This window comes from Gracilinanus agilis, chromosome X, assembly GCF_016433145.1.
Source record: "Gracilinanus agilis isolate LMUSP501 chromosome X, AgileGrace, whole genome shotgun sequence".
In the NCBI taxonomy this organism is placed as follows: Eukaryota; Metazoa; Chordata; class Mammalia; order Didelphimorphia; family Didelphidae; genus Gracilinanus; species Gracilinanus agilis.
In genome coordinates, this window is record NC_058136.1 from 29,804,132 (window position 1) to 29,831,028 (window position 26,897).

At 43.4% G+C, this 26,897-nt stretch overlaps 1 protein-coding gene across 1 annotated transcript in view; it reads left to right on the plus strand.

The window, feature by feature from the left end:
- Positions 1–26,897, plus strand: part of AFF2 (AF4/FMR2 family member 2) — a 365,980-nt gene that overhangs the window by 328,656 nt on the left and 10,427 nt on the right. Inside the window, exons 11-19 of the mRNA XM_044682529.1 lie at positions 1,415–2,557; positions 4,047–4,174; positions 7,724–7,946; positions 11,510–11,649; positions 12,254–12,317; positions 14,998–15,134; positions 18,589–18,660; positions 19,035–19,128; positions 21,748–21,791. Coding sequence (XP_044538464.1) covers positions 1,415–2,557; positions 4,047–4,174; positions 7,724–7,946; positions 11,510–11,649; positions 12,254–12,317; positions 14,998–15,134; positions 18,589–18,660; positions 19,035–19,128; positions 21,748–21,791 — 2,045 coding nt within the window. The remainder of the gene's footprint in view (positions 1–1,414; positions 2,558–4,046; positions 4,175–7,723; positions 7,947–11,509; positions 11,650–12,253; positions 12,318–14,997; positions 15,135–18,588; positions 18,661–19,034; positions 19,129–21,747; positions 21,792–26,897) is intronic.

A 26,897-nucleotide genomic window follows, 5' to 3' on the forward strand; every position in this document is an offset into this window, starting at 1 on the left:
CCCGGAGCAACACGCCAGAGGTAGGTGACTCCCTGTTCAACCGAGTGGGCAAGGGCTAGTTGGTGCCAACTCCCACACCCCTGTTGGTTCTTCTCCTTTCCATTTTTCTTCCAACTGAGTCATTCAATCATTCTTTTCTTTGCATGGTAGAAAGAAGACTGGATTCCAAATCAAGAGACTTGGTTCTGTAATTAGCTATGTGTTCTTGATCAATTGACCTAATCTCTCTGGGCCCCAGTTTCCTGGGCTACCTACCTGAAAGGAATATTTTGAGGAATGTGCTCCATAAAACTTAAATTATATAAATGGAAGTTCTTTTTATTAGTGGCTAGAGGACTGGCTTTGGAGTCAGAAGGACTTGGGTTCAAGGCCTTCCTCTGTATGGCTGTGTGATCTCGGGCAAGTCTCTTAACCTCTCAGGGTCCAAGGTAACTCTCTAAGACTGACAAAACTTGTATAGAAAAAAATAAGCCTTTATTTTCTCCAACCTCTAACTGCAGTTGAGCATTGCCTTCAAAATATGGTTTTGAAAAGAGGTCCATTGGGTTTACCAGATAGCCAAAGGTGTCCATAATACAAAACGAGGCCTAGATACTACATGAGGTCTGTCTTAGTCCGTAGGAAATACTTTTTTAAAGTGTAGGTCAGATTTTGTAATATATATGTCATATATAAATACTGTGTTTACAAACCAGGTACCAGTCTAAATATGGAAGGGTTCATTATCTATCAGTAGGCTGGCCTTTGGTCAGGATTTTCTTAGGCATGTCAAACTCATGAAAGTATGATGGGAGTATAAGAGCAGTATTATCTCATAGAAAAGTAAGAAATGATGGATGGAAAGAAAAAATAACATCTTACAAACAGCTTGACCCAAGACCCCATTACACAAAGATTTCATGAGGATATTTAAGGATGAAACTGTAGTGACAACAGCCGATTAAAAAGTGAAAAGATCTGCAAAAATGTCTTATATCAAATTCTTATTGCCATCAAGAGAGCAGAGCTACCCCTTTTTAAGTTTACCAGCTAGATGTGCTCACAGAGGAAATAGGAATGGTACTAAAGAAAATAGAGAGGTTAAAAAGTGGCTGAATTAACTCAGAGCTTTGCATGAAGCATGGCAGCCGGGAAAAGATGACTTGAAGGCACCTGGGTGAATGGACAGGACAGGAAATGTCATTGCAGACCAAGGAAACTAGATAAGCCAAGACATGGAAGGAGGGGAGTAGACAGCATGAGAATCCTGGGACTGTAGTGGAATAATGAACAATGAAGTAATTCACCTGTAATGGTGACGTGTTATAGGGAACCTTGGAAGTGATGCAATGATTGAATATATGATTCTATTTTCTTTAGCCAAGTGCCTTCCACTCAATGGCGAATTAATTTGGTGTTGTTTTGCCATCCACAGCCGGAGCCTCCTTCAACCAACAAGTGGCAGCTTGACAAATGGCTGAACAAAGTGAACCCTCAGAACAAGACAATTATAAGCAACCAAAATGAGACTTCCAATGAGAACAATCCTCTACTTTCCATCACCCCACAAACTGAAGTACAGAATAAGGGAAAAGTCACTCCTGGCCTGTTCCAGATTGAACCCAAAGAGAGGCCTCTCCTCAGCCCTCTCCGGGAGAAAGCTCGACAAAGGCTTCTCCAGAAACCACAACAACCACCTCCTCCTCCTCCTCCTCCTCCACCACCTCCTCCTCCACCTCCTCCTCCTCCTCCTCCTCCTCCTCAAGAGGCCAAAAACTCCAGGCAGAAGTCACCTGCTCAAAATGAAGCAGCCTCACAAAAGATTACAGTCAAAAAGCAACCCCAAAAGGTTGAAAGAACACCCAGCACTGAAGAATACCCCTGGTCTAGACCAAATATTCATCCCAGCAACACTCCCAAAGAAAAAGACACACTGGAACACCCAGAGCAGGCCAAAGCACGGAATAGAGCAGCAGTTGGTAAGCTGGCTCCAAGGAAAGAACCCAAACTCACTGCCGCATTTATTGCCGAAAAGAAGAAGTTTAGAGGCCCTGGAAAGATTGTCCCCAAGTCTCGAGAATTTGTTGAAACTGATTCCTCGACTTCAGATTCAAATACTGACCAAGATGAAGCCTTACAGGTCAAATCAGTGCCTCCTTGTCCCACTTTGACCAGTGCCCTCAAACCCAAGGAGGCTCCGAGCAACACTATTTTCAATGTCAGCACTTTAACAGGAAGCAGCAGCAGCTGCAGCAGCAGCAGCAGCCTATGTCTAGATATCGCCACCAATGAGGTGGAGGAGCCCCTTTTCTCACCTCTGCCTATTGGGCAAACCGAACTTCTGTCCCCAATACGTGATTATGACGACACTAAAGCACTTTGGGTCAAAATAGATCTTGACTTACTATCTCGAGTACCTGGTCAAGATCCACCTGAAACCACTTCCACGAAGAGTGATCCCAGAGAGAACAACATTAAACAACCGCAAACACAAACACCACAGGTCCCGCAGGCCCGAGAGTCACCTGGCCCTTCATTTGCTGATAAGATGTCTGCAAAGAACAAGAGAAAGTTCAAGGTAGGTTATCTAAGATGCCGCTACTTGGCAAAGTGCCTTGGCTGTGCCCTTTTACGACAGTAATGCCTTTTAGAAGATTATGGGCATTTGCCAAGCTGACAAGTTGTGGTCCCCAGGTTAGGCAGCAATTGCTGCTACGTTCTCTGCCAGGGGAAAGACAGGGGCAGAGAGTTCCCCCTCTCCTGGCTATTCGACCCTTCATCTGAGGTTGAGTACCTGAGAGGTGCTTTGCCTTCATGACTTCCTCACCTTCTCTCCACTTTGGAAGCCACAAGTAGTCAAAATGGCCAAATTATTTTCACAAGTTTTACCTCCTTCCTCTTACCAGAGACAGAGAGGGAATAACTACCTTTTGTAGACGAGCATTTCCATACCTACAATGCATCTCACTTCTAGCCCCGTTGATGCTGGCAGAGATGAAATTCCAAGCAACAGCGATCTGTTTCTGAATGGCACAGAAAACCTAGGGCGCAGGGTGGGTGAATGAAACATTGTTGAGCCTCAGTTTCTAAAGTGATTTTGATTTGTGGCAGCCCCCTATCTCATATGGGAGACAATATGTACCCTGAAGATAGAGAGTGGAACAAATTTTTCCATGACAAATAATACATTCTTGGAAATGTCTTTCTTAGGGGCAACTGGGTAGCTCAGTGGATTGAGAGCCAGGCCTAGAGACGGGAGGTCCTGGGTTCAAATCCAGCCTCAGCCACTTCCCAACTGGGTGACCCTGGGCAAGTCACTTGACCCCCATTGCCCACCCATACCATTCTTCTGCCTTGGAGCCAATACACAGTATTGATTCTAAGATGGAAGGTGAGGGTTCCAAAAAAATGTCTTTCTTGTCAGTCACATCAGTACAGCTACTACCTCTTCAGGTTATTTCTCAGAATTGCCATTGTGAGTTTTCGTTAGTGAGGAGGTACCTAGTAATGCTTCCCTCCACATAGCTTGCATCCCCCTCAGGAAGGGGGATTCATTCCTCGTCAGTAGTAGAGCTGCTTTATTGCCCAATTCTGATACCTCATTGCCTTTTGAATGCATGAACTCAATTTCAGGGATGGGGGAAAGATGGAAGACAAGCTTCTCTCATTTGTCCACCTGCTGGCCCCTAATATCAGCTCTCCCTATCACTACCAATGTACTCGATGTCTGTTTGGACTGTGGTTCCGTGGAGCAGTATGGGAACGAAAAGGCAGGATGAACATTAGAAATTGTCCCTTACCCATGATACAATTTCCATGCCATCACAACCTCGATCAGGCATTCAAACCATAAGTCAGATCCATCTCTACCAGCTGATGTTTGGGCTGCTGAGATCGATTTGGCACCCGTGCCGTACCCTTACTTATTATGTGTTTCTGACCTCCTCTCATATTCCTGTTTCTAAAAATCAGTCTACCCTGGTCTAAGAACTTTCTGTTCCTTATAGGCAACATGTTTGCATGTAGATCCTATGTCCTTCAATATGCTGTGTTCTTCTTTATTAAAGCCATCTGACCATTTGGACCTGTTCCCTGAGAATAAGAAACAGCGAATGGAGGATGCCCCATCTTCCTCCCTGTTTCCACCATGCATATCACCAATACCTAGTAGTCAAAGATTCCCAAGCACTAAAGAGTAAGTTGGCTTTTTTCTTTGGAATATTACTTCTATTATTTAAGTGTTTTAAAGAGCTTTAAGTACCCATAGAATTCCAGGACCCCATCCCAGAGAAACTTCAGATGAGAAATACAAATGGTGCGTTTAGAAAAGGTTGGTATATATGGTGACAGATCATTGCATTGCGCTCAAATGTATTCTGGCAGCAGTTCTCTACAACCCACTGGATAGGCCCCAAATGGCATTTGTCCTTAAGTTGAACAGAAGCAAAAGGGACCTAACGTAGGCCAGCGCTAACACGACCCATCAGCCAAATGACCCAGCAACTGGCAATTTCCAGTGGCAATTTTGATTAGATAGATCGCTTCCCTTAAAAAACAAACGTAACTTACTCTTCCCCCACTTTGAGATCTAAAACCGTCTGGCTCTATTTGTGGGGAGGGGTGTCATGTTTGGAGAGGGAAGAAATAACAGCTGATGAGAACAGCAGAATCAGTGGCTCTATCAGACCTTAATGAAAAGCAGTTGGATGGGACTGGGGACAAATAAGGGGAAAATCGGCTACCATAAAAAGCAGCAGTGGGAGAAACATTGCTAAGTCTTCCACACCTTTTGGACTCTCCATCTTCAAAAGGCAGGAGGCTTGCAGCCTGTGACATTTTTGTTATCTGCTTATCGGCCTCTTCTCCTTCTTCCTCCTACGGCATAAACTTTCCTGTGCAAGCTCCAGCCCTCTATTCCTATCCAGTATTTTGGCTATATTTCTTCCTGGATTCCAAATCTAAGTTAACTAACAGTCATGCCAGCTACTTAAAGGATTCAGCCTAAGTAATTATTGCCGTAGATTTATTCGGAAGTAAAAATGACTTCCATCAAATGCCAGTCCCTGAGCCTATTAGCAGCCCACAGCCTAGCACCAGTCTGGCAAAATGCTGATAACCATGATGACCCCAGCTTGTTGTTTAGTAGCAGTGAGTTGGCATGAATCTTAACTGCTTTTGTTTCTGCACTTCAACTCTCTCCCTGGCACGCCTCCCTGGTTACTGAAATATGCTGCCCTCTAACCCCTTCCCCAACTCCTACTCCCCTTCCATTCCATAGTCAAAATATCTTTCGATAGTGAGGCCTTCAGACCCTGAGCCTGGACTGCCTGCAGACAGGGAAGCACATTCGGAAACACCTCTCAAAAATCATACATGATCGTTCAAAATGCCAGCGTTCCAGTACATGGGCTGCCAGGCTCAAGCCATTCCAAGATATCTTCTAGAGAAAAGAAAGAATTACAGTCCAGGAGATGTTAGGTGGCAGAAACAACAGTTACAGACTTAGAAGAAGTTAGACTATCTTTAAGTCTAATCAAGACAATGAGCTTTTGAGAAGGGAGATTGCTTAGGCAAAATTCCTGCAGGTAGTGTTCATTTTAATCTTTCTACTCTCTCTAAATTTCTGTGAGGAGGGGGCCTGGGACTGCTCACTATTTGGGAGGAGGGGGAAAGAAAGAGAAGAAGAAAGTGGGTCTAGTTTGTCATTTAAAAACCACAAATCTGAATCTGAGATATTAGTGGTTCATCTGGGATAAAAAAATGATCTCTCTCGCTCTCTCTGAAGGCTTTTTTCCCTGATTAATATCCCTTTAAGGAACCATCCTGTTCTGTACATCTGTAGGTAACTGATGATTTCCATGAAAACTTTGGAAAGAAAGCCCCTGGAAACCAAGATGTCTTTTCCCCCAGAAGAGGATGATCTCAGACCTTTGCTGAGCCTTAAAAACTCACCTTGCCTAGGATATTAGTTCCCTGTCATCAAAAGGGACATTGCTTCTTCACCTCTTCTTCTCCTCTGGGCTGCTCTGGAAGCTAGCTGACTAGTAGAGGAAGGAAAGAGAGTGCTCCAGAGCATCATCCCTGATTTTGCTGAGAACACTAGAATATGCCCATTGAAGAACTTCTAAAAAGTAAAATGCCCAAAGACCCTGGTTGCCAGGTCCTTGGGTAGAGAAGGAAAGGCCCACTCTAGTGGGTTCCATTGGACTATCAACAAATTATGTGATATGTAGAATGGAGGATCCACCCTCCCATGATGGCCATATCTACTGTGCCGCCTCTCTGAGAGGCATGCCCTTCATGGATGTCCCATACCACCAGAAGCATGGGGAAACTTTCATCTAATTAACCTTTGCCTCCTCCATGCTATAGCCATCCTTGATATCTACATACAGCTCAGCTACCTCTATATTTTTTGTGCTTATCTTGGCCTTATATTTTGGAGAGCTTTCACAAGTTTATGTTAGAGATCATTTTAATCATGTAGCATAACTCCCTTATAATTCTTTCCATTGAGGAAAGCAATTTTTAAAAAAAATTATTGTTATTTAAAAATAATTTTAGCCAGTTATGATAAAGGTAGAAACACTTTACAGGGATTTAAAATTTTTCTGCATGGTAGAAATGGATATTAGGGGGGTGGGAGAGCCGCAATTATGGAGCAAGAGATAGAGAGAGGATGACAAATATTATTAAAATTGGAAAATTTGTGCAACCCCAATGAACTGGAACAAGGAGCCAATATTGACTTCCCCCAGTTCAGGACATCATTCCGCTTGACTGCTTGTTCATCTTTGATTTGCTGCTTTGAGATATTGTAAATCTATATCTCCTGACACTGACTGAAGTTGACCAAGAGGAAAACATCATTCTTGTTGACTTAATTTGCTCCTGAAAATTTTTGTCGATAATCATGGAAAGTAAATGACTATTCAGTGTGATATTAGTTGTGTAAGAAAAAATGAAAATTCAAGTAATCCTCATCGATTAGACTGAAACAGTAACTAAAATGAAAATCCATGCCTTCATTCCCATGGTAAATAGCTTCCAGGGCCTGATGTCCTTTGTAGGGCTTCATTTTTTATGGTCATGATTCTTTGGAGAGATTGCCCATTTCTCTGGTTATGAAAATGTGTGCTTATCTTCGAAGATACATAGTTTTGCTATGACTGAAAGAGATACACTGTAGAAAATGGGGTGCCTCGACTTTGGTTGTCAGTCCGTCTGGTGCTTTGGGGGGCAGGTATTTATGACGTCTGCTGCTGAAGCAAATAGTTTTGTTCACCCAAATTTGCCAAATTTTTTCCCAAATTTTTCCCCGTAGATGTTTAAAACCAGTATGAATGGAATGTGTAAGCACATCTATCTTTAGAAAAGTTCTTTCAGATCATTGTCCTACCATTTATTGAGTGCTTCTGCTGAGAAGTTCTACTTCAGAATAAGGAGGAACCTTCCTTTTAAATTGGGGGGTGGTGGTGGATTAAATTATACATTGTATTTCCCATAAGAATCCAATTAGTATGAACTGAATTATCCTTGAAAGACTGACTATATCACACTATAGCCCAAGTTATACCATTAAACAGATCATAGAGATCTGCTTCAAAGACAAATTTAACAGGATTCCTGTCCTCAGTAAGGGGCCCTGGCAGATAACATCACCTAAAATGCTGCCCTAAATTACAAGAAATAGGAAGAGAAAAGGAGTCTGAGAATAGAAATGATTTCTGTTTTCCTCCGCCAGAAATGTTCTCGCAAAAAAAGTGACTAAGAAAAGAGATGACAAGCTATTCCCACCTCCGCTGTCCCCATTGTCGGACGAGCCCCTACATCGACGCATCAATTCTGATGGCAACAGTTCCTTCAGTCAGGAAGCTTTCATGCCTACTGCTTTTCCTGCTGCCAGTTGTTCTTTTGCCAGACCCAGAAAGAATGAGAGCAAGACCCATTTAAACTTCAGGATATGTGTGAGTATTTTGTGGGGAGGGCACTATCCAATCCTGAGCAGGACTCCAAGTGGGCATGTCGGTATCTGCGGCAGGTGATGGTGAGCATGAAGGTAGGGTGCCACTCATATGTAATTGAAAGATTGAGCAAGACTAGAAACAAAGGCCATGGAAACTAATACTGTTGGACACCTGAGAGATGGGGGTATTCAAAAGAGCTAGGAATTGGGTTAGAGAAGACTAGAAGCCCGAGCCGGAATATTTTGGAGAGAAGAGACTTTACCTAGATGACAGCAACAAACTTCACTCCTTTCCACTAGTCTTATAGTGGTATCGTCTCTGCCTTGTATTGATTTTGTGGGAACGGATTTCTAAAGGAAACAGTAGCATTCCTTTCCCTAGAGATATTTGAACCAAAGAGAAAGAACTTTCTGCAAGGGACAGTTTAAATTGAACTCTGTCTTAAGGCAGGAGGATTGACTCAATGAATTCTAGCGGTCTTCTAAAACCAAGGCTTCTAGAATTTTTCAGCAGCTTCTAATCTCCAAATCCCTTACCTGAAACCTTTCCAGTTCAGTAGGACCTGCCAGAGTCTTTAGTCTGCTCACAAAGCCTTTAAAAGACCAGGACCATCTTAGCACTACAATGAGGTATCAGAAGGCAACATGTTGGTAGAAGCCCAGTGTCTACTGTGCCAGAGATCACCATGACGTCTGGGATTTGTGGACCATCCCAGCTCAGTTCCAAGAGATTTATCATCAAGTTGACTGCAGGGTGATTAATGTGTTTGGCTACAATCATTCTCAAAGCTCTTCTCACAAATTGCAAAGAGCCTGCGACTGGATTTGATAGAGAGGTTACCCTCACCTGCAAAATCATACCTGCTTCCAGGTTTCGTGTTTGTTAAGGCCTAATTGCAGTTTAAGTCAATAAAAAGTGATAGTGCTGAGCTTTACAAAAGGAGTTCCCAAATCTCTTGTGGGTCTGATCTAGGCCTTACCTCAGAGGGTCATTTCCACTGCAGAAAAGACCATCAGACCCCAGAGCTTTCAGGCTCTTAAATTCTATTCCTGGATTATCAGGGATGATTCTGCCAGCAACAGGGAACTTTTACCAGAGAAGCAATTGTAATAGGGTGAAGAGACAATACTTCATGCTGAATTGATAGCGACAGGAATAACGTTATCCACCATAGTCAGAGATGTTGACTGGGTACGAATGGCTGGCCTCTACTTAGTGCTTCATTCAGGGGTCTCTTCCTAATCACTCCATGAGACAGACAGTGCCAGGATCATCGTCCTCACACCACAGATGAGGAAGGCGAGGCTCAGAGAGGCCAACAGACTTGGCCAGTAGCACAGCTTTGTCAGAACGAAACCCTGAACCCACCTCTTCATGCTCCAACACTTTTCTACTGTGCCACACTGGAACAGACTCACCTATTCTAAACAGTAACAGTACTTACTAATCACCTTAGGTGGTGCAGTGACTATAATTAACATTAAAAACTTCCACTTTGGGCATCTTTGATAAGCCCTTGGAAAGTCACACACTGTGTATCTGTAGAATTGTTTTTACTCGGCAGAGTCTATTGTCAAGGCTAATTAGGTGCTTAATAAAAGCTTTTTTTATATAACAGTGATAAAACTTTTAATGCTAATGTTTATAATGTCAACTCCATAATAATCTCATTTCTGTTCCTAGTGCCACAATTCTCCCAAGCACCCAAGCTTGAAGTCTGGAAGGCAGTGTGGCACAGTTAGGTTTTTTGGTTTTGTTCACTAGACAGAAAGGCAAGAGCTTTCCTGTGTTGTTTCAAATTTGCCATGACCTTGGACAAGTCATTTAACTCTTTCCTGTGTTTTCTTTCTGCATCTGTCAAATGGAGATAATGATGCTTGCCCTGCCTACTTTACAGGGCTATTATCAGCATCAGGATGAAACCACGGATATAATCATCCAGGAGCATAACTAGAGGCCCTGAAAATTTTGGGGGCTGATGGTCTTTCCTGCAGTGAACTCAGGCCCACTCAGAAGATCAAGAGAGATCTGGGAACTCCTTTGGTAGAACTTAGCACCATCTCTTTGTGTTGACTTAAAAAGTGATTAGACCTTAATATAGAGATGTCACTAATGTACTACACAGAAGTAGAAGGGGACCTATTTTATCTTTGTCCGTTGCATTATTGACCTGAGCCATTCAGTCTCAAATCCCACAGACAGTATCAGAGAGCTTGAAGGTTTAGAAGAGGCACCTCAGCAGCCATTTGGTTCAATCCATACCCTAAAAGATGCCCCTCTACAACCTGCTGAACAACTGGCTGTCCATCAGCCTTTGCCAAAAGACAGCCAATGGTGGCTAAGACTCACCACCTCCAGAAATAGCCCCTTCCACTTTGAGAGAGAATTCTTGGCAACTTTTTTCCTGAAAGCAACTGTTGCCCACGTTCCTTGGCTCTGCCCTCTTGGGCCAAACAGTACAAATCTGATTTCTTTCTCATGTTTCATCCCTTCATACACTTCACAACAATGCTCACGGGCCTTCCCTCATCCAGGTCAAATATCCAAGGTCCTTCAACCCATCCTCAGATGACATGGACTCAAGCCTTCCAATAATCAAATTGCTCTGCTTTTAGCGATGCCATTTTTAAACTGTAGGGTCCAGAACTGACTCCAGTACTCCTGATGTCACTTACATAGCACAGAATACAGGGGCTCAACTGTCTTTTTAACCCTGGAAGGTGTGCCCTGTGGAATTCAGTGCAACATCATGGGGGTGTTTGTGGCTGTCACATGATACCATAAACTCTTTTGATTTTCTAAATGCTTCCTCTCTACAAGGCCCTGGGCTAAGCATTAGAAACTCACTAGTCCCTGAGTCCTTTCATCCTAAGGACCTGTGACACTGATAAGCAAGAGGAGCTTATGTTTTCAAGCTCATTTGGTCTTTCACCCCATACTTCCCCCGTTATGTTGTCCTCATCCCACTGACTGAGGCTGAGAGAAGATTGTATGTTGGCCCTCGTCAGTGGCAAACAGGTTACATTTATTGACCTAAAAAGTCCCCAAGGCAGATAGCTACTAGGAAGGCCAGGCCCAATGCACGTCTTACTAGCCTAAATGCTTTCCTATGGAACAAAGGAACAGCAGAGGATAGACTTACCCACAGAGGCAACTCATGAGTTGATATTAAATGAGGAGTTTAGAGGTACTTCCAAAGCTGTGGAATTGAGTGAGTTTCACAAAGCTCCACAAGGCCAGGCTCTCCATCCCACTTCACTCCCTAACCCCTGCAAGCTTTCCATTCACCATTTCTGTTGAGTGACTCCCTGGTGACTTGAAACCTTTGGGACATGCTGGAGCTTATTGGTTGAGAATTGAGAGTCATAGGAGAAACAAACGTAGAGATTCATTAAGGTAAAAAATCCCAAGGTGTGTGTGTGTGGGGGGGGGGTCTTCATTTGAACCTTAAGACATGTTAATGTTTTTACTTAATCCTGTTTGGTCAAAGCATTCCTAATGAGAGATTTTTGCCACAACTCTGAGTTAGTGAAAGTTAATTATTCCCTTTTTTAAAAAAACAGGGTGAAGATACTTACAATCGTGGCCCCAGCATTGGGCTTCTGAATAGTAATCAACTAGAGATGGCCACTTGGTCTTCAATGTCTTCTATGGCTAATGGGAGTGCAGAGAATAGAAGACCTCGGATTCATTTTGATAACATGTATGTTAGAAAGATTCCAAATTATCTCATCTGGCTTGGGCGGGGGTGGGGTGGGGGAGAGCGGGTACGGACTAGAAGGGAGACTTCCACATCCTTTTCTTTGTGTAAAATGTCATCACTGCAAATCAAGTCAAGGAAAACTTAACCAGAACGAGGCCCTTAGGCCAGGCTCAGGCAGATGCACCAAACAGTCCTTGTCATTTTCCACACATGCTGTATGTACTCTGATTGTGCTGGTGGTACTTCAGTGTTTCCAATTAAGGAGGTTTAATTCTAGGTTGCATTGTCCCATTTTGGGGCTTATTTTCTCCGGTAGAGATGTATGCTGGGGGACCCATTAGAGTTTCTGATTATTTTATTTACTTAATGCTTCTAATTGGGGCGGGGAGAGAAGGAGGACAGAATTTGTTAAAATGGGCCATTTATATGCCTTGGATCGCCATTTTGCCCATTTATTTCTAGCTCTGTCATAATGGGAGTAGTTGTGTTTGTCTGCATTTTATTGTGCGCTATATGGGGATTCAGAGCAGAGATATTTGGGCTATTTAGTCTTATAATCAAATGATGACAAAGCCATCTGAAAGAATGAAATGTGTTTGTTTAGGCCTCATAGCGCTGATTATTACATGCAGGAGGCCAAGAAGCTCAAGCACAAAGCTGATGCACTGGTAAGTTCCCAGAGATTTTTTTCTGCTTTTTTCCCTTGAACAATGTATGCTTCTGAAGAAAACCCACTGGGGAACCAGCCCCACCAGCAGCCCACCACGAGTTCCCTCTGCTGTTAAATGAGGAAGAAATGGCTTGGATGTTTCCACATCCTAACTTTTAGAGGCTTGGGATGCCCTGGGTATCCCCCCTCCACTTTAGACAGAGAGCAAATAGCTTCCTCCCTCCTCTCTGAGGGTTGAATAGCCATTGTTGTTGTTGTTGTTGTTGTTTAAATGAAAATGAGTTTCAAAGGAGAAAAGTCCTAGAGGGGTTAGGAAGAACATTTTGGACTTGTCCTATGAGATAAAAAGAGGCATCCCCAGCCCCACAGTGGGCTCCCCTTCAGGTCACTGCCTTGAAAGATCAAGAAAAGAACTTTGGCATCTATTTGGTTTCTCAGCTGATATTGGCGAGCTCAAGGCCTTTGGAAAAACAGACCCTTTTCCAGCACATAAAAACTAGCCGATTTTAGCAAGAAGCTCTGGTTGTCATTAAGCTAGCTAAATTTCCTGAAATGCCTTTTTGTGGAAGGTATCCCACAGTGAGGATTTCAGGCTGAGAACTCGTATTAAGATAACATTGACAGCTTTCCCCTTAACAAGGCCCTTCCCCAAGATGAGCTCTTTAAGGAAAACACTCTTAGGCGTAACATTAACCTGTTGCCCTGTGCAAACTAATATGTCAGTGCCAGTGAGGGCTTCCATGCGCTCTGTCATGCTCCTTTCTGGAGTCTCTTTAAGAGTGTCATGTTGCTCCCTGCTTCCTCCCCTTTGACTAAGCCTGACACCATTAGGAGAGGTGTTCGAGCAGAAAGAACCTGAGAAGGCAGCATACAGCATGGCGGAGCCTATAGGGAAAATTTCTCTGCCACAAGCAGCTTGACCCTGAGAGAACTCTTAATGGCACACCAAGCCTTTGCTGTGCCACATGCAAGTTCTTGGCAGCCAACCACCAATTCCTAAGAACCACCCAGAGTATGTGCTTCTTGAGCTGTCATTCCTGTTCCTCTTTTGGTCAAATCAAGTCATACAGCTGCTGTCTGAGACTAACATCCCACTGGTCTGAATCATTTCCTCAGAATAATTATTTCACAAGCCTCCAAACTGGCATGAGGAGACATGCAAAATCGCCAGCTCTGTTCAAAATGCCGGCAGGATTGGGCATGTGACTAGAAGGAAGTAGCTAGAAGGCATGTGGTGGCAGCTCTCTAAGTCCTCAAATTGCTAACACGACAGAGGGAGGACCTCAGACAGAATCAGAAGAGGCAGGGAAGTCATATGTCCTTTGTGTGAGCAGATGTGACCCAGCCAGGCTAGACACCTGAGACTATGGAAAGTCACATTTCCCCAAAAGTGAAAATGAGTAAGGCTGAGAAATAATTAAGACTAAGCATTAGTCACTAGCTACCCATCTTAGGTTGGGTCTACCTACCACCAAAGCAACTGCAACAGTCCCAAATGATATATGGGGAGGCTCCAGGAAAAGAGTTCAAAAATTGGGGACAAAAGTCCCAAAAAGATGGAGCCGACATAAGGCTAGGAGCTAATGACTTAAGGAAATTAACTTAGGAGATGAGAGGGAAATGGGGAAAAAAAGAAAAGAAAATGACAACACCACCGAAATCCCTCTCACATGAATGCCCAGGTTTTCCCAGAATAGCTTTGATTGAAAGGCTGAATTTCATGCAAATAAATATTTACCCAACAGTTTACAGAAATTAAGCTATGGTTTTCTGCAATACATAAAAGCTGAAGCACACACATTCATTTTAAGACGAGAGAGCCATCGTAACAACAGATTCAGCTGGATCTGTAACCCGAATCGTTCTCCAGTGTTACCTAATCCTTTGTTAGAGATAGCGACTGTGCCATTTGGAGAACTGAAACCCTTACGGTTGCCTAGAAAATGTTTTGATAAGAGATATACTGAGAAATTGCTGAAGAGCACAAAGCGCCTTATATTGGTTGTTTAACATAAAAGACCGCATGAGTGCAGAGCGTTCATCTAGCCGGCAGAAATAGCAAACGTTAAATACTCTTATAAAATCCTCAGTAGAAAATGCCATATGCAATATTCATTACACATAAAAAGAAATCGGGATGCCCAAGTCCGTTTCATGACGACCATTATCGGGGATAAACTCTCTTGCTGTCCAATTCTCTTGAAATCAAATAGATCAGAATGCTGTATTTGGAGCTTCTGGACACTCTTGCAGGGCATCATTTTCAATGAAGGTGATGAGGTTTTTGTCAACAGCCCTACCACAACGTCACATTTTTCGTGACAAATGGCACCAATCTGTTACTCCTCTCCCCGTGTCATGGAGTGGGGTGCTTGCAATGAGCAGTGAATCAAAGGGAAAGGAAAAAAAATGGACTACAGGCTCCAATTTCCCTCACATCTGTGGTGGAGGCTCACTAAGACAGTCTAGCCTGCCTCCCCCCCACCCCAGAGCTGAGGAAAGGGTTGATGGCAGGCCTTTTTTTTCAAATCTCCTTCTGCTTTTATGTCCCACAGACCACTCCAGAAGTCGGTCCATTGATCCTTGAGGTAAATGGATACCTTTTAAAAAGTGTCTCGTTCTCCGCGTGAGCTCTCTTTTCGAAGGAGAAAAGCTAAACAGTCATTTGCCCATTTCAGGTGGAGAAGTTTGGCAAAGCTATCTATTACACCGATGCGGCCCTCTCCTTCATCGAGTGTGGCAACGCAATGGAGCGGGACCCATTGGAGGCGAAATCTCCATACACCATGTATTCCGAAACTGTGGAGCTCATCAGGTTAATGTTCTTACTGCGATCATTTTCATTATCTCATTTCAGTCATAATTAGAACCTGCTATGTTTTAAAAAATATCATTTCAACATATTAATGATTTGTCCAAGGCATCTTCATTTCTGAAGTCATCATAATTAGTTCTTGCCATTTTATTAATGTCATGGAAAATTTATAATTGATGGACACTGCTTTTATAAATTAGCCCCTTTAGAGGTTATAATGTGAGTGTTATAATTTGCAATATTCATAAAATTAAAATGGAAATGTAGTGGGTGGAAATAAAGTAGAGTCATTTCACCGTTTGGCAACGACACTTGTCTTTTAAAAGGTGTAGTTTTATAATTCAAAACCCCTAAAGTGGGGCTATCAGGATTTCCATTATAAACCCTGTTTCCTGTCCTGATTATAAAAAATGGTTCTGAGCTCCAAGTTGGCATTTAAGGTCACAGATGGAGAACAGACTTACTTTTTCCATTTGTACTGGCATTTGAGGGAGAGGAAGGTGTAAGGGGCAGGGGGGGAAGAAGAGAGGGGCGAGATTAAACTACAAACTTTCCTGGTTTCATTTACTTTTAAAAAATGAAATTTTCCAGGCTGTTGGTCTAGGTTGTGGAGGAGACAGAATTCATTTAAGCCCCACAGAGAAGAAAAAGAAAAGAAAAAAAGGAAAAGCAGCCACTGTGATCTTTGCAGAGCATTAGTTGTTAGAGCCAGGAGGGACTCAAGCAAGTGTCCCATGTGACCCCCCCCACACACACACACACACGCACTCACACGCACACGCACTCACACGCACACGCCCCTTGTGCTGCCCAGCATTACTCATCTAGTAAACGAGACAGCTAGGACTTGAGTCCAGGTACCCTGACTCCTAAGGGCTCTTTCTAACTGCGCCATGCATGCTTCAGGGGCCTCGATTGGAAATTGGGCCTTTATATCTCAGCTCATGGGCTTGACTGAGTGAATGGTTTTTCCAATAGTCTCTCAGTTAATGGTGCTCGCGTCTTCTGCTAACACCGTGGCACTAGCTATTTGAATATTGGATGGAAACCGAGGAGAAGGAATAGCTGCTGCAGGGGGATCTCCTTTCAGCCAGGCAGTGATCCAAAGAAAGCCAAGGCCCCGAGATAAACTTAAGAAACCAAATTGGCTTCCCCAGGGATTAACGGGAGTCCTCCATCCTTTCCGTCTGCCATTGGCGCGCCTCCCACTCTCGCCAGGGAATTTGGGGGCCCTAGCAAAGCTCCCCTCTCCCGTCTCCTTAATTTCTTTTCTTTCTGGATCTTAATAGGGAAATCACACCAGGTAAAATTTGTTCCTCGTCGCCACTAGGCCCTTATGGTTCAATGGCACTTAAATGTTTCAGAGCCCTTGATGGGTGTCTGGTTCAGCCGCCAAAGAGAGTGAGCAGAGGGGGCAGGCACCAAGTCCTGAGGGCCAGGGTAGGAACGATGAGCAAGCGGAAGCAGAATGGAAGCCCCCTAGAGAGGGTCCCACTGGGGGCTGAAGGAAGTTAGGATTCCAGTGGCACTGAGCTCCCGCCTGCACTCCATTACCTCCTTGTAAATGAGAACTCATCAAAGCTTTCATATACCTTTAAACTTCCTTACGCAACACTGAACCCTATTACTTATTCTAGCACAAGTACCTGTGAAATTGCATTAAAGCTCAGTACAATGATTTTATGCGATGAATTGATTTTCAAGAGCCTCAATGCACAGAAGAGAGTGGGCTTAGTTAAGAGGGGGAAAGGAGGGGGAGGGGAGGAGGACTCCTCAACCTTTAATCACCTGAATGGGAAACAATAACATTTTCTTAAAGGAGGTGGGAATTTTTCGAAGGGGGACAACACCACAAAAGCCCTCCAAGTTAATGAGGCGCGGATCTTTGGTGTGAACTTGACCTCTCCTTTAGAAATGACACTTGGGATAGAAGATACTTGAAGAAGCATTTCAGAGCCATTAGAAGCCGCAGCCCCGGAGTGCTGGTGTCAGAGCTGGCATAGCATTTGAGCTGCTTTGTCATCCAAAGATACAGTTAATTGGTACCTGCCTACCTTGGAGCCTCCCGCCCACCTGTCATCACACCATCCGCCTCCCATGTTCCCCAAGTTAGAATCGGGCGAGGATTGCTTCCCTACACTTAAAATGAGAGGGCTCGACCTAGATGATCTCCAAGGTCCTAGCCAGCTCCAAATCCACGGTCCTCTACTAGCGAAAGTCAGGCCTTAGCACAATAAAAGGAGCTAACATCCATATAGCACTTACTGCTATGTGGCGGCCATCGTGCTAAACACTATAGATATTATCTCCTCAGATCTTCCCAACAACTCTGGGAGGTGGGTGCTTTTCTGATCCCCATTTTACAGATGAGGAAACTGAGGCAAGCAGTAGTTCAGTGACTTGCCCAAGGTCACGTAGTTAGTAAGTGTCCAGGAGGCCACATTTGTACTCAGGTTTTCCTGACTCTACTGCACCCCCTTTGCCTGTCCATATCAGGGTAGGGGGTTGTGTGTAGAAGTGGAGTCAAGGGTGCCCTGGCCTCAGGTTCTTCAGACCAGCTTCTTTTCTACAATTCCTTGCCTCAGACAGGTGCCTCGGCACAGAGTGGGAAAGTGATTTGCCAAGGGCAGCATGTGTTTAAGACAGGACTTGGCTGAGCCTGGGCCTTCCTCACTCCAAAGCGCTTCTAAGATGGCAATGCATGTATGTATGGAGGAGAGTTCCCACCAAAGACCCTGAGAAAGTATTGACTGGTGGCTACGAGCAGGTTGCAATACGTTACAAAGAAAAAACTATGCAGAAATGATGAAAAGATGCCATCAGAGTAGTGTGCGACCAGAAACAAAAAAACAAAAAAAAAAGGAGGGCATATCCCAGAACGGGGGACCGTGAACATTCTAGACCCAACCGGTGGCATGCCTCTCCCCTTCTGCCATCAGTAGAACCCAATGAAGGTCCGTCCCTAGAAATAAATTCATGGGAGAGCATGGCTCCAAGGTGCCTGTGAGGGGCCATGATTAGCATCACAAGGGAAACACCTGGGGTGGAGCTCCCAGGGAGTTGGGGGAGATTGTTGTGCTTCTAATATTTGTTTGTTTTTTTAAACTCTTGCCTTCTGCCTTGGAAGAAGTTCTACTGTGTATTAGTTCCAAGGCAGAAGAGTGGTAAGGGGTAGCCAATGGGGGTTAAGTGACTTGCCCAGGGTCACACACCTAGGAAGTGTCTGAGGCCACATTTGAACCCAGGACCTCCTGTCTAACTCTTAATCCACTGAGCCACCCAGCTGCCCCCCCGCCCCCTGCTTCTAATATTTCAAAGAGGGTCATTCTGCCACCATGCCCAGCCAGGCCCTGTCCTCAAGGAGGACAGCCTTGGGGAAAGATGGAGAAAGACCAGCACGCCGTCAGGTCCAACCAATGCCACCCACTTGACATTCTTTTCTTTGTTTCCAAAGGTATGCCCTGAGACTCAAGAATTTCACCTGCTCTTCTTCCACTGAATGGGACAAGAGACTAGCAATTTTATGGTGAGTCGCATGGAGAAGGCGAGAAAACAACTAGAGGTCTGAAAAAAGACTTTAAAACTACGGAAATACATAAGCTGCTTCTACCAGACCATTATTCTTGTTTTCTATTAAACTATTAAAGGATAACAAATGGCTGGCCTCAGCAGCTGACTAAACATTTAGCTTTCTCATTTAGACTGTTATCAAGATGGGCTTTTAATGCTTCGCCCTCCCCTTCCCCACTTTTCCATGACTTTCTTAGATTTCTCAATCTAGCTAACCTTGGAAGAAAAACTAAAAATATAGATATAGATACAGATATTGCCTTTTTTTAAAACAGTTTATAGATTTCATTAAACACTGGAATTAACATAATCCTTTCCTAATTACCACAGCTATCGATGCTTATCACTCCTGTACTTGAGAATGTTTAAACTAAAGCGGGACCATGCTATGAAGTATTCCAGATCTCTGATGGAATATTTTAAGGTAATCCTTATTTTGTATCTTTTGGAGAGAGCTGGTGAATGAAATGACTAATGAGATCTGACAGGCACGTTATTAAATGTCAATTTGCAAAGAACAGGATTTTTGCCAGCAAGGTTATCCTGGCTGCTGAAGACATTGCCTCTTTCGTTCCTGCAGGGTCCTGCCCGCCCCTCCTTAGGGACCCAGTGCTACGCTTACATTTGATTTGGGTCACAGAAGAGAAAATAAAATGGTTCAGTCACCTCAATATTGTCCTGATTAACAAAAATGGCCTTTGGCAGTTTCAGTGATATTTGAAAGTCATGTTTACAGTCAGAGCATGCCTTCTGTCCCTCTCCGCACTGTAGTCCCTTTGGGAAAACCAGTGAGTGTGTGGGAATAGGGACAATAACCATTACACAGGTACAAGGCCCACTGTCTCTTTTAGCAGGGGAAGAGCAAGGATTGACCATAAATCCTTCCCACAAAAGGCAACAATAACCAAACTACTATCGAAAGCTCAGGACAAGGGGTAGAGTCAACACCCTTACCGAAGCTACAGCACACCTTTGAGAAGGCATTGTACTTTCAGAGCCCTCTCCCCTATTAGCTCTTAGGACCCTCTCCAAAAATCCCCTGAGGGAGGTGCCAGAAGGATTATTGGTTCCATTTCGCAGATGAGGAAATCGAGGCTTAGTGCCTTCCCCAAGATCTCTCAGCTAGGATTAAGTAGTGGGAGCAAGGCTCCTCATCAGAATCCAGTAATTTGCCCAAGATTCTTTGAACATAAAATTTGACAGGCTTCAGAAATGCCCAGCATCTGAGGATCTATGGGCTTCAACTTAAAACCCAAAGGGTTATTGAGCAATGCCATTTCCTGCAGCAATTCAGAACCTACAAGGAAAGGAAATTGTCACCTCATTATCTACTAGAAGCTTATAACGAATCAGAGAGGACATCATTTTCCTTGTGGCACAGGAGAGTAGAGTGCACAGGCTGATTAGGCAGACCCTTGAAGTGCCCAGTGGGAAATTCCCCAGTCTCCCAAGATGGCAGCCAGTAAGAAACCCATTAGGACTTACGAAGCACTGCTGCAGTTGGCAAGATATTTGGTACCAGACTAAAGAGGGTACAAACATAATGATACATGACTCGCAGCTTGTCAGGAGCTTCCATTCTGATGGGGAGATAACAAAGATCTATCTGTATGCATAGATAGTACATATATATATATATATATTATATATATATATAATATATATATAATATATAGCCAGTTATCTACTATGCCATGTAGCTGTCCTGTTTGTTTGTATATATATATATATATATATATATATATATATATATATATATATATATATATATCCCTGAGTTCAAATACGACCTCAGACACTTAATAGCTGAGTGGCTCTGGGCAAGTCACTTAAACCCTGTCTGCCTCAGTTTTCTTCTCTATAAAATGAGCTGGAGAAAAAAAGGGCAAACCACTCCAGTATCTTTGCCAAGAAATCCTCAAACAGGGTCCCAAAGAGTCAGACAGGATCAAAATGGCTGAATGACAAAACCCTGATGTTGACTCATTTGACAATCCCAAGGACCTGACTGGTCAAAACTTTCTTTTCTGGGTTTTCAGTAGCTGTGCTACCGACGAGGTATGGGCTGCAGGCCCTGTAGTCAGTTGGCATGTTACATCTCCACAAGAGTTGCTTGCCTGGATTATGGCTGGAATCAGAGGCACTGGTCCGGGGATGCTGCTATTCCTAGGGTTCTTACCCTTGTCCCCCTGTCAGTGACCACTGGACAGTGACAGTAGGTAGTAGGTGATGCTGGGAGTGTGTGAGGGTAGGGGAGGCGTGTTGGTAAGCCCCTTCATCACAAGGCTTGCTTCCCTATCTAGATATGGCTGGCCGAGCGCCAACCCTGCTCAGTGCTGGTCCTGTTTCTGTTGGCCTGAGAGGGATTCCTGGAATTTTCTGTCCTCCGTAAATGCTGGTGCACAAATATATAGAGAGATACCTGGGTCTTTAAGTCATCACAGTTCAACCAGCAAGTAGCAAAAGAGTTTCCCTTTCAAATGAAGCGAGTGGCCAAATGACATGCCAAAGATCCTTGAGAGGGCCACTTGAATTCCCATCTACAGGCCACCTTCCCAAAGATCCTGCCTACTTCAAATGGTCTGGCCTGCCTTGCAGGTGGCATCCCACCACCTGGGAAGTTGTTTCTTCCTGCTAAAGGTGACCAGCTTCTTGCACTCACTCAGAAGAACCTGTTTTGCAAAGTAAATTTACAAGGATAATTAAGCCACTTCTTAGAAAACTGACTCTGATTTCACTGGGCCTTTTAGTAGCTCATATCTTTCATCAAGTGACTTTCATGGTCCTGATTGAGGCCCACTAATTATCCTAACCAGCTATTTTCATCAAGCACTGTGCATTGGGTGCTGACAAGCTGCATACATACATTCCAGCTCCTGCTAACGAAACAGGAGGCAGCCAGGAACGCTGTAATCAATATTAATGTACTTTAAATCTCACTTCCATCTGTTTCTGAATTAATAAATTACAAAATAGATTTCCACATTCATATTCTCTCTCTCTCTCTCTCTCTCTCTCTCTCTCTCTCTCTCTCTCTCAACAGACTTCGTCCAAGGCTGCCCAGATACCGTGGGGAAACTATGGAAAGTAAGTATCTTCTAAAAATGACTTGCTTCTTCATGAAAAGGAATGATTTTCTACGCTGAAAATACTGTGACATTTACAACTCCAGAATGAAACCCAGTTCTTCAATGAGGGTGGTTTTTGTGTATCCCATAGGTCTTGGCTCAGGCTCAGCAAAGGGCAGAACTGAGAAGTTGAAGGGTGATTTGATACCAAAGTCTTGGTCCCATTGATCTTTAAGCCAAATGAGGGTCATAAAGAGAGCCACTAATTAGGCGGCGAGTATCACCATTTCAGGGAGTTAAAGGAGAGTTAACTGCCAATACAACAATTTTTCAATAATTTGCTCAGTAATGAAAGACCAATGAAATATTCATTGATATATGGTAAGTGCTGTTTAATAAAACTAAAGACAGAACAGCGAGGGAAATGGAAAGGCACTTAGTCAACCAATTATCGGAGCCATCATGGCAATTTTTATTTTAATGCTAAAATACCCTGACCTAAAATATAAAATTGTTATCATATAATGATGTTTTGAGTCCCAATGAAACAGTCTCACTAGTGTGGCCTTGTCAGAAGAACATCAATATTTCAGGGCCCTTGTTCTCTGGGGGGGCATCAGGATACCTGGGTTCCAGTCCAGCTTCTACAGAACACTGACTAGTCATTGATTGTGGACAAGGCAATGAAGCACCCTATGCCTCAGTTTCCTCCTTTGCCAGGAGAGGGAGTTGGACTAGGTCTTTTTGAGATCCCTTCTACCTCTGTCCAAGTATTCTTTTAAGAGTATGATTTTGAAAGATAGATATAGTCTGTGACATACTCGGGAGGCTGTATAGACCAATTTGGAGATGGAAAAGAGAGTATATACTAATGGCACTAAATGACTTCGGTTAAAAGCTCTGGATTTTCCCCCCTCTGGCAGCAAGCAGGGATAACTCAGCAATTGAGTTTTTTAAAAAATCATTCATTGAGTATCTCCTTCATGCAGGTCACATAGAATAGACAGAACAGAATACAGTTGCCCAATTGCTAGTCATTTTGTTATGCATTTATAAATAGTAACAAGGGGAGGGATAACTAGGAAGATTTCACCAAAGAGGTGGCCCCAGAAGCATGTCTTGAAGGAAGACATCAGCGGCTAGGTCTTCTCAATCATATCTCCTCAACTTGTCTGTGGGTTTTTTTTTTCACTCAGGTCCTCTTCTCCTCTAGCCTAGACTAGTCCAGAGGCTTCCTAATTGGTCTCCCTGCATCCAATATCCTCCCTTCTTCTCTATCTTCTCCACAGCTACTAAATTGCTCTTCCTAAAACCCAGGGATTACATTGTCCTTGTACCAGCTACAGAAGCTTCCGTGGTTCCATTGCCTCAAGGATAAATACAAACAGATCTGTTGGGTGCTTTAAGCATCTCGCAGTCTAGCTCTGTCCTAGCTTTTCAGGCTGATCAGACATTTCTCCCCATCTATGAACCAAATCGATCAATTTGTCCCATTCATGACATTCCATCTGCCACCTCAATGCTTTTGTGCCCAGGATGTCTGCCAGGCCTAGTATGCTTTCTCTCTTCATCTTTGCCTCTTGGAATCCCTAGTTCCTTTCGAGGCTCTGCTCAAGTGCCACTTCTCCTATTTTTTAACGCCCCACCATACACAAATCGCTGTGTCTTTATTTTGTCTACAGCCTTGTGATCCTTCCGGTAGAATCTAAACTCTTTGAGGGTAGGGGCCATGTCACAGGAAGCCCTTAATAAAATGTTTGTCGCTTAAATGGGGAGGAGCTATGCAAATATACAAAGGGGAGCCATGATGTGTCTAGTTCAATGGAAAACTCTTGGTAACCCAGTTTGGCTGAGAAGTTAAGTTTCTAAAGGGGATTGTGGGGAGGAGTGTGGTGATTAATGTGCAGTAAGCCTGGAGAGATAGACAGGAGCCAGATTGTGAAGGGATTTGAATATTAAGCTAAGTAGCTTATGTTTTATCCTAGAGTAATGGTGAGGAGCCACCTGGCTTTTTGAGCAAGCAGGGTCACAATCAGACCTGTGCCTTAGGAAGACTCATTTTGGAAGCTGTGTGAAAGATGAGGGGAGAGACTGGAGCCGGGAGACCACTTAGGAGGTTATCACAGTAGGTTAGGCAATGCGCGATAAAGGTCGAGTCTGAATTCTGGTGTTGGCTGTGTGGGAGAGAGAAGAGAGGAGAAACTGTGAAGCCAAGATAGAGAAGTCTTACAAGCGCCTAGATATCAGGTTCAGGAGGATGCAGGGAAGTAAAATGAAGGAAGATTTCAGGGTTGAGAAATGGACTGACTGGAGTGATGGTGGCCCACTCAATGGAAACCGAAGTTTGCATTAATGGAAGGTAATGGGTTTTGTTTTAGTCAAACTGAATTTGAGATGATTACCAGACATCTAGAAAGACTGAAAAAGCAGTCAACAGTGTGTGACTAGATAGACACCGAAACCTGGGAGGTTTCTGTGGAGAGATGGGTTTTGAATTCGTAGGCACTAAGGAGAAGTCAAAGAGGACGATGACTAAGAAAAGGCTGTCCATCAGCTTGTGAAGTTTGAATCTAGAAGTAGTGGCAGAAGCCCAGCTACATGGGACTAAGACATAGGAAAGGAAAAGGGGCAGTTGAGATGATTCCAGAAGATAACACAAGGGATTAGCAGGGACTAGGCCAAGACTAGTAAGGATTTCAATATGCCTGAGCGTGCTTATAGAAGGTGAGGAAAGAGTCAATAGAGAGAGAAGGAGGGAAAGAGAATGCCTGAGGAGGGGTTCTAGGGGAAGAAAGGAAGAGGAGATAGTAAATGAAATAAACTAAAGCAATAGTAAAAGGAAGGGAAGTAAAGAAAAGGAGGGAATGAGGAAGAAATGGGATTCCAAGGAGAAAGAAGAATAAAAAGGAGAGAAGTAACAATAAGCAGAATAATTTCAGTAAATTCGAAAAGCTTGTAACGAGGCAGAAAAATAAAACCAGAAAACCTATGGCATAAGACTGAGATAAAATGAGTATAAACTGCACTCACTTTGTGGGGAGCAGAAGCAGTACTAAAATTTAAAATATGTGTTTGGACACAGAACTCATGAACATGGAAAAGGCAAAAATACTATACATATTCTGTAATACAGTAAAAATAGTAATATGGAGGACAAGCAGCAACTACTACCGTTTACACTGCAGACAATCTAAACAACTGCATCCCGAACAAGAAAAAGAATAAAGGATGCTATAAGACAGTCAGCCAAGATGTGAGAGAATATAGCTTCTCAGAAGATATATACAAACAAAATAAGAGAGGATCAAAGAACTGAGTGAAAGAAAGTGAGGAGGGAGAGAGAGAGGAGGGGGTTAGGGAGGGAGAGAGGGAGGCAAGGTGAAGGAGAAAAAAGAGAAAGGCAAAGCTGATGGCCAAAAAGGGGGAGCTCCCTGAGGCCTGGAGTTAAGCTCATTTCCAGGTTTTATGGCCCCAGTTTCTGGCACACACAAGGCGTTTAATCAATGTTTGCTACAGTCAAGTAAAAATGATGCCACCTGTCCCTCATCTCTCACACAGATGTGAAAGTAAATTAAATTATGTGGAAAACACTTTAGAAGGGAAAAGTACCCTTATAAATACAAGCTCCTGTTGTCAGTAGCTTTTCACACTTTCCTATTTCAAGTATAACTGATCTTCTTTTTCTAAATACTCAGAGAAGAAACTACAGGTGCAGACATAATTTCCTCAACATCATTTCCATATTCATAATGAAGGAGAAGCTTCATTTTAAAAAAGGCAGTAACTTATCACACTTGAATGGTTGAATTAGGGTCTGCTCTGATACTGACACACAGAGTAGATAAAAAAGATTCTGCTTTAGGGTTCAAAAGATAAAAATGGAAAAGCCCAGGGAAACCTGTTCTCTAAACACAAATGGAGAATGGGCAGGATCAGACAAGTAGCTCTTAAGGAATAAGAGCATTTAAAAAATTCAAAAATGAAAGAATTTAAATACATACTTGAGCTTGTCAAGTCACTTTCAAAAAAGCCTTCAAACAGTTTGGGTTTGTTTTGAGAAAACAACCTCTTTATACAGAAAGCCCACTCACTTGGACAGGTCCTAGAGCTTTTGAATGATGATACGGTGAAAAATAACCTCTCTATGTCAATTACTGCAGTCTCCTTGCCTCCAAGCAAGACTGAATTTCAGTCATTCTAGTCATACAGGGTTGACGCCACAAAAGAGAAACTTTAGCATCCCTTAGCAGCGATTCCATCCTCTTACCACCTTTCTAGTGAGGGAGATTTTCCTCAAATTGGTCCTAGAAGCTGTGTACATCAAGAAGAGCAGGGAACTGAAACTTGGTAAACACTTGTGGTTAGAGAGTGGGAAAAGACAGTAAGAGAGATGTGGTTTGAGAACCAAAAGGGGTTAGTGTCATGGAAACCATAAGGGGAGAGAGAGGTAGAGGCTGGGGAAGAGAAAAGAGAAAGAAAGCAGAAAGGAGGTGAAGAAAGGAGCAACTTCACTGGCAAAATGAGGATGGGAGCCAAAGTGAGAAGGATTAATGAAGACTTCACTTGTGAAATTCGAGGTGAAACAAAGGAGAGGAAATAGGCAAGCTATAAGGGTTCTGTAAAGCCATGAGGATTTGGTTTGGGTTGTTTTTAAAAGTAAGAGAAATACCTGTGCATACTTGGATGACAGTATGGGAGGAGTGAGGGGAAAGCTTTTTAGACAGTGGGAAGAACAGCTCTGGAGATGTTGCCAACCGAGTTGCGAAGCAAAGGCCTTTAGGAATGAGCATGGAATGAGATACCAGTTAGCCATCAGCAAGGCCAAGGAAATTCCTCTGAGACTGGAGGGAAGAATTCATTTGAATTAAAGAAACTTATGTTTCATATTTTTCCCAGAAAGTAAGAGGTGGAGTTATCCTCTTGGAGGGAAGGCCAGAAACGATGCCTTTCTCCTCTGATGCCCCCACCCACCCCTAGAGCCTTTTATTTCTCCTTCCTTGCCACATTCTACCTTAGCTGAAACTTATCTGCATACATGTCTTCTCTCTTCTGCTAGACTTGGAAGATAGGGTCAGGATCTTCCTTTTATTTGGATCTACCATGGTATCTACCTAAAACATTCTAG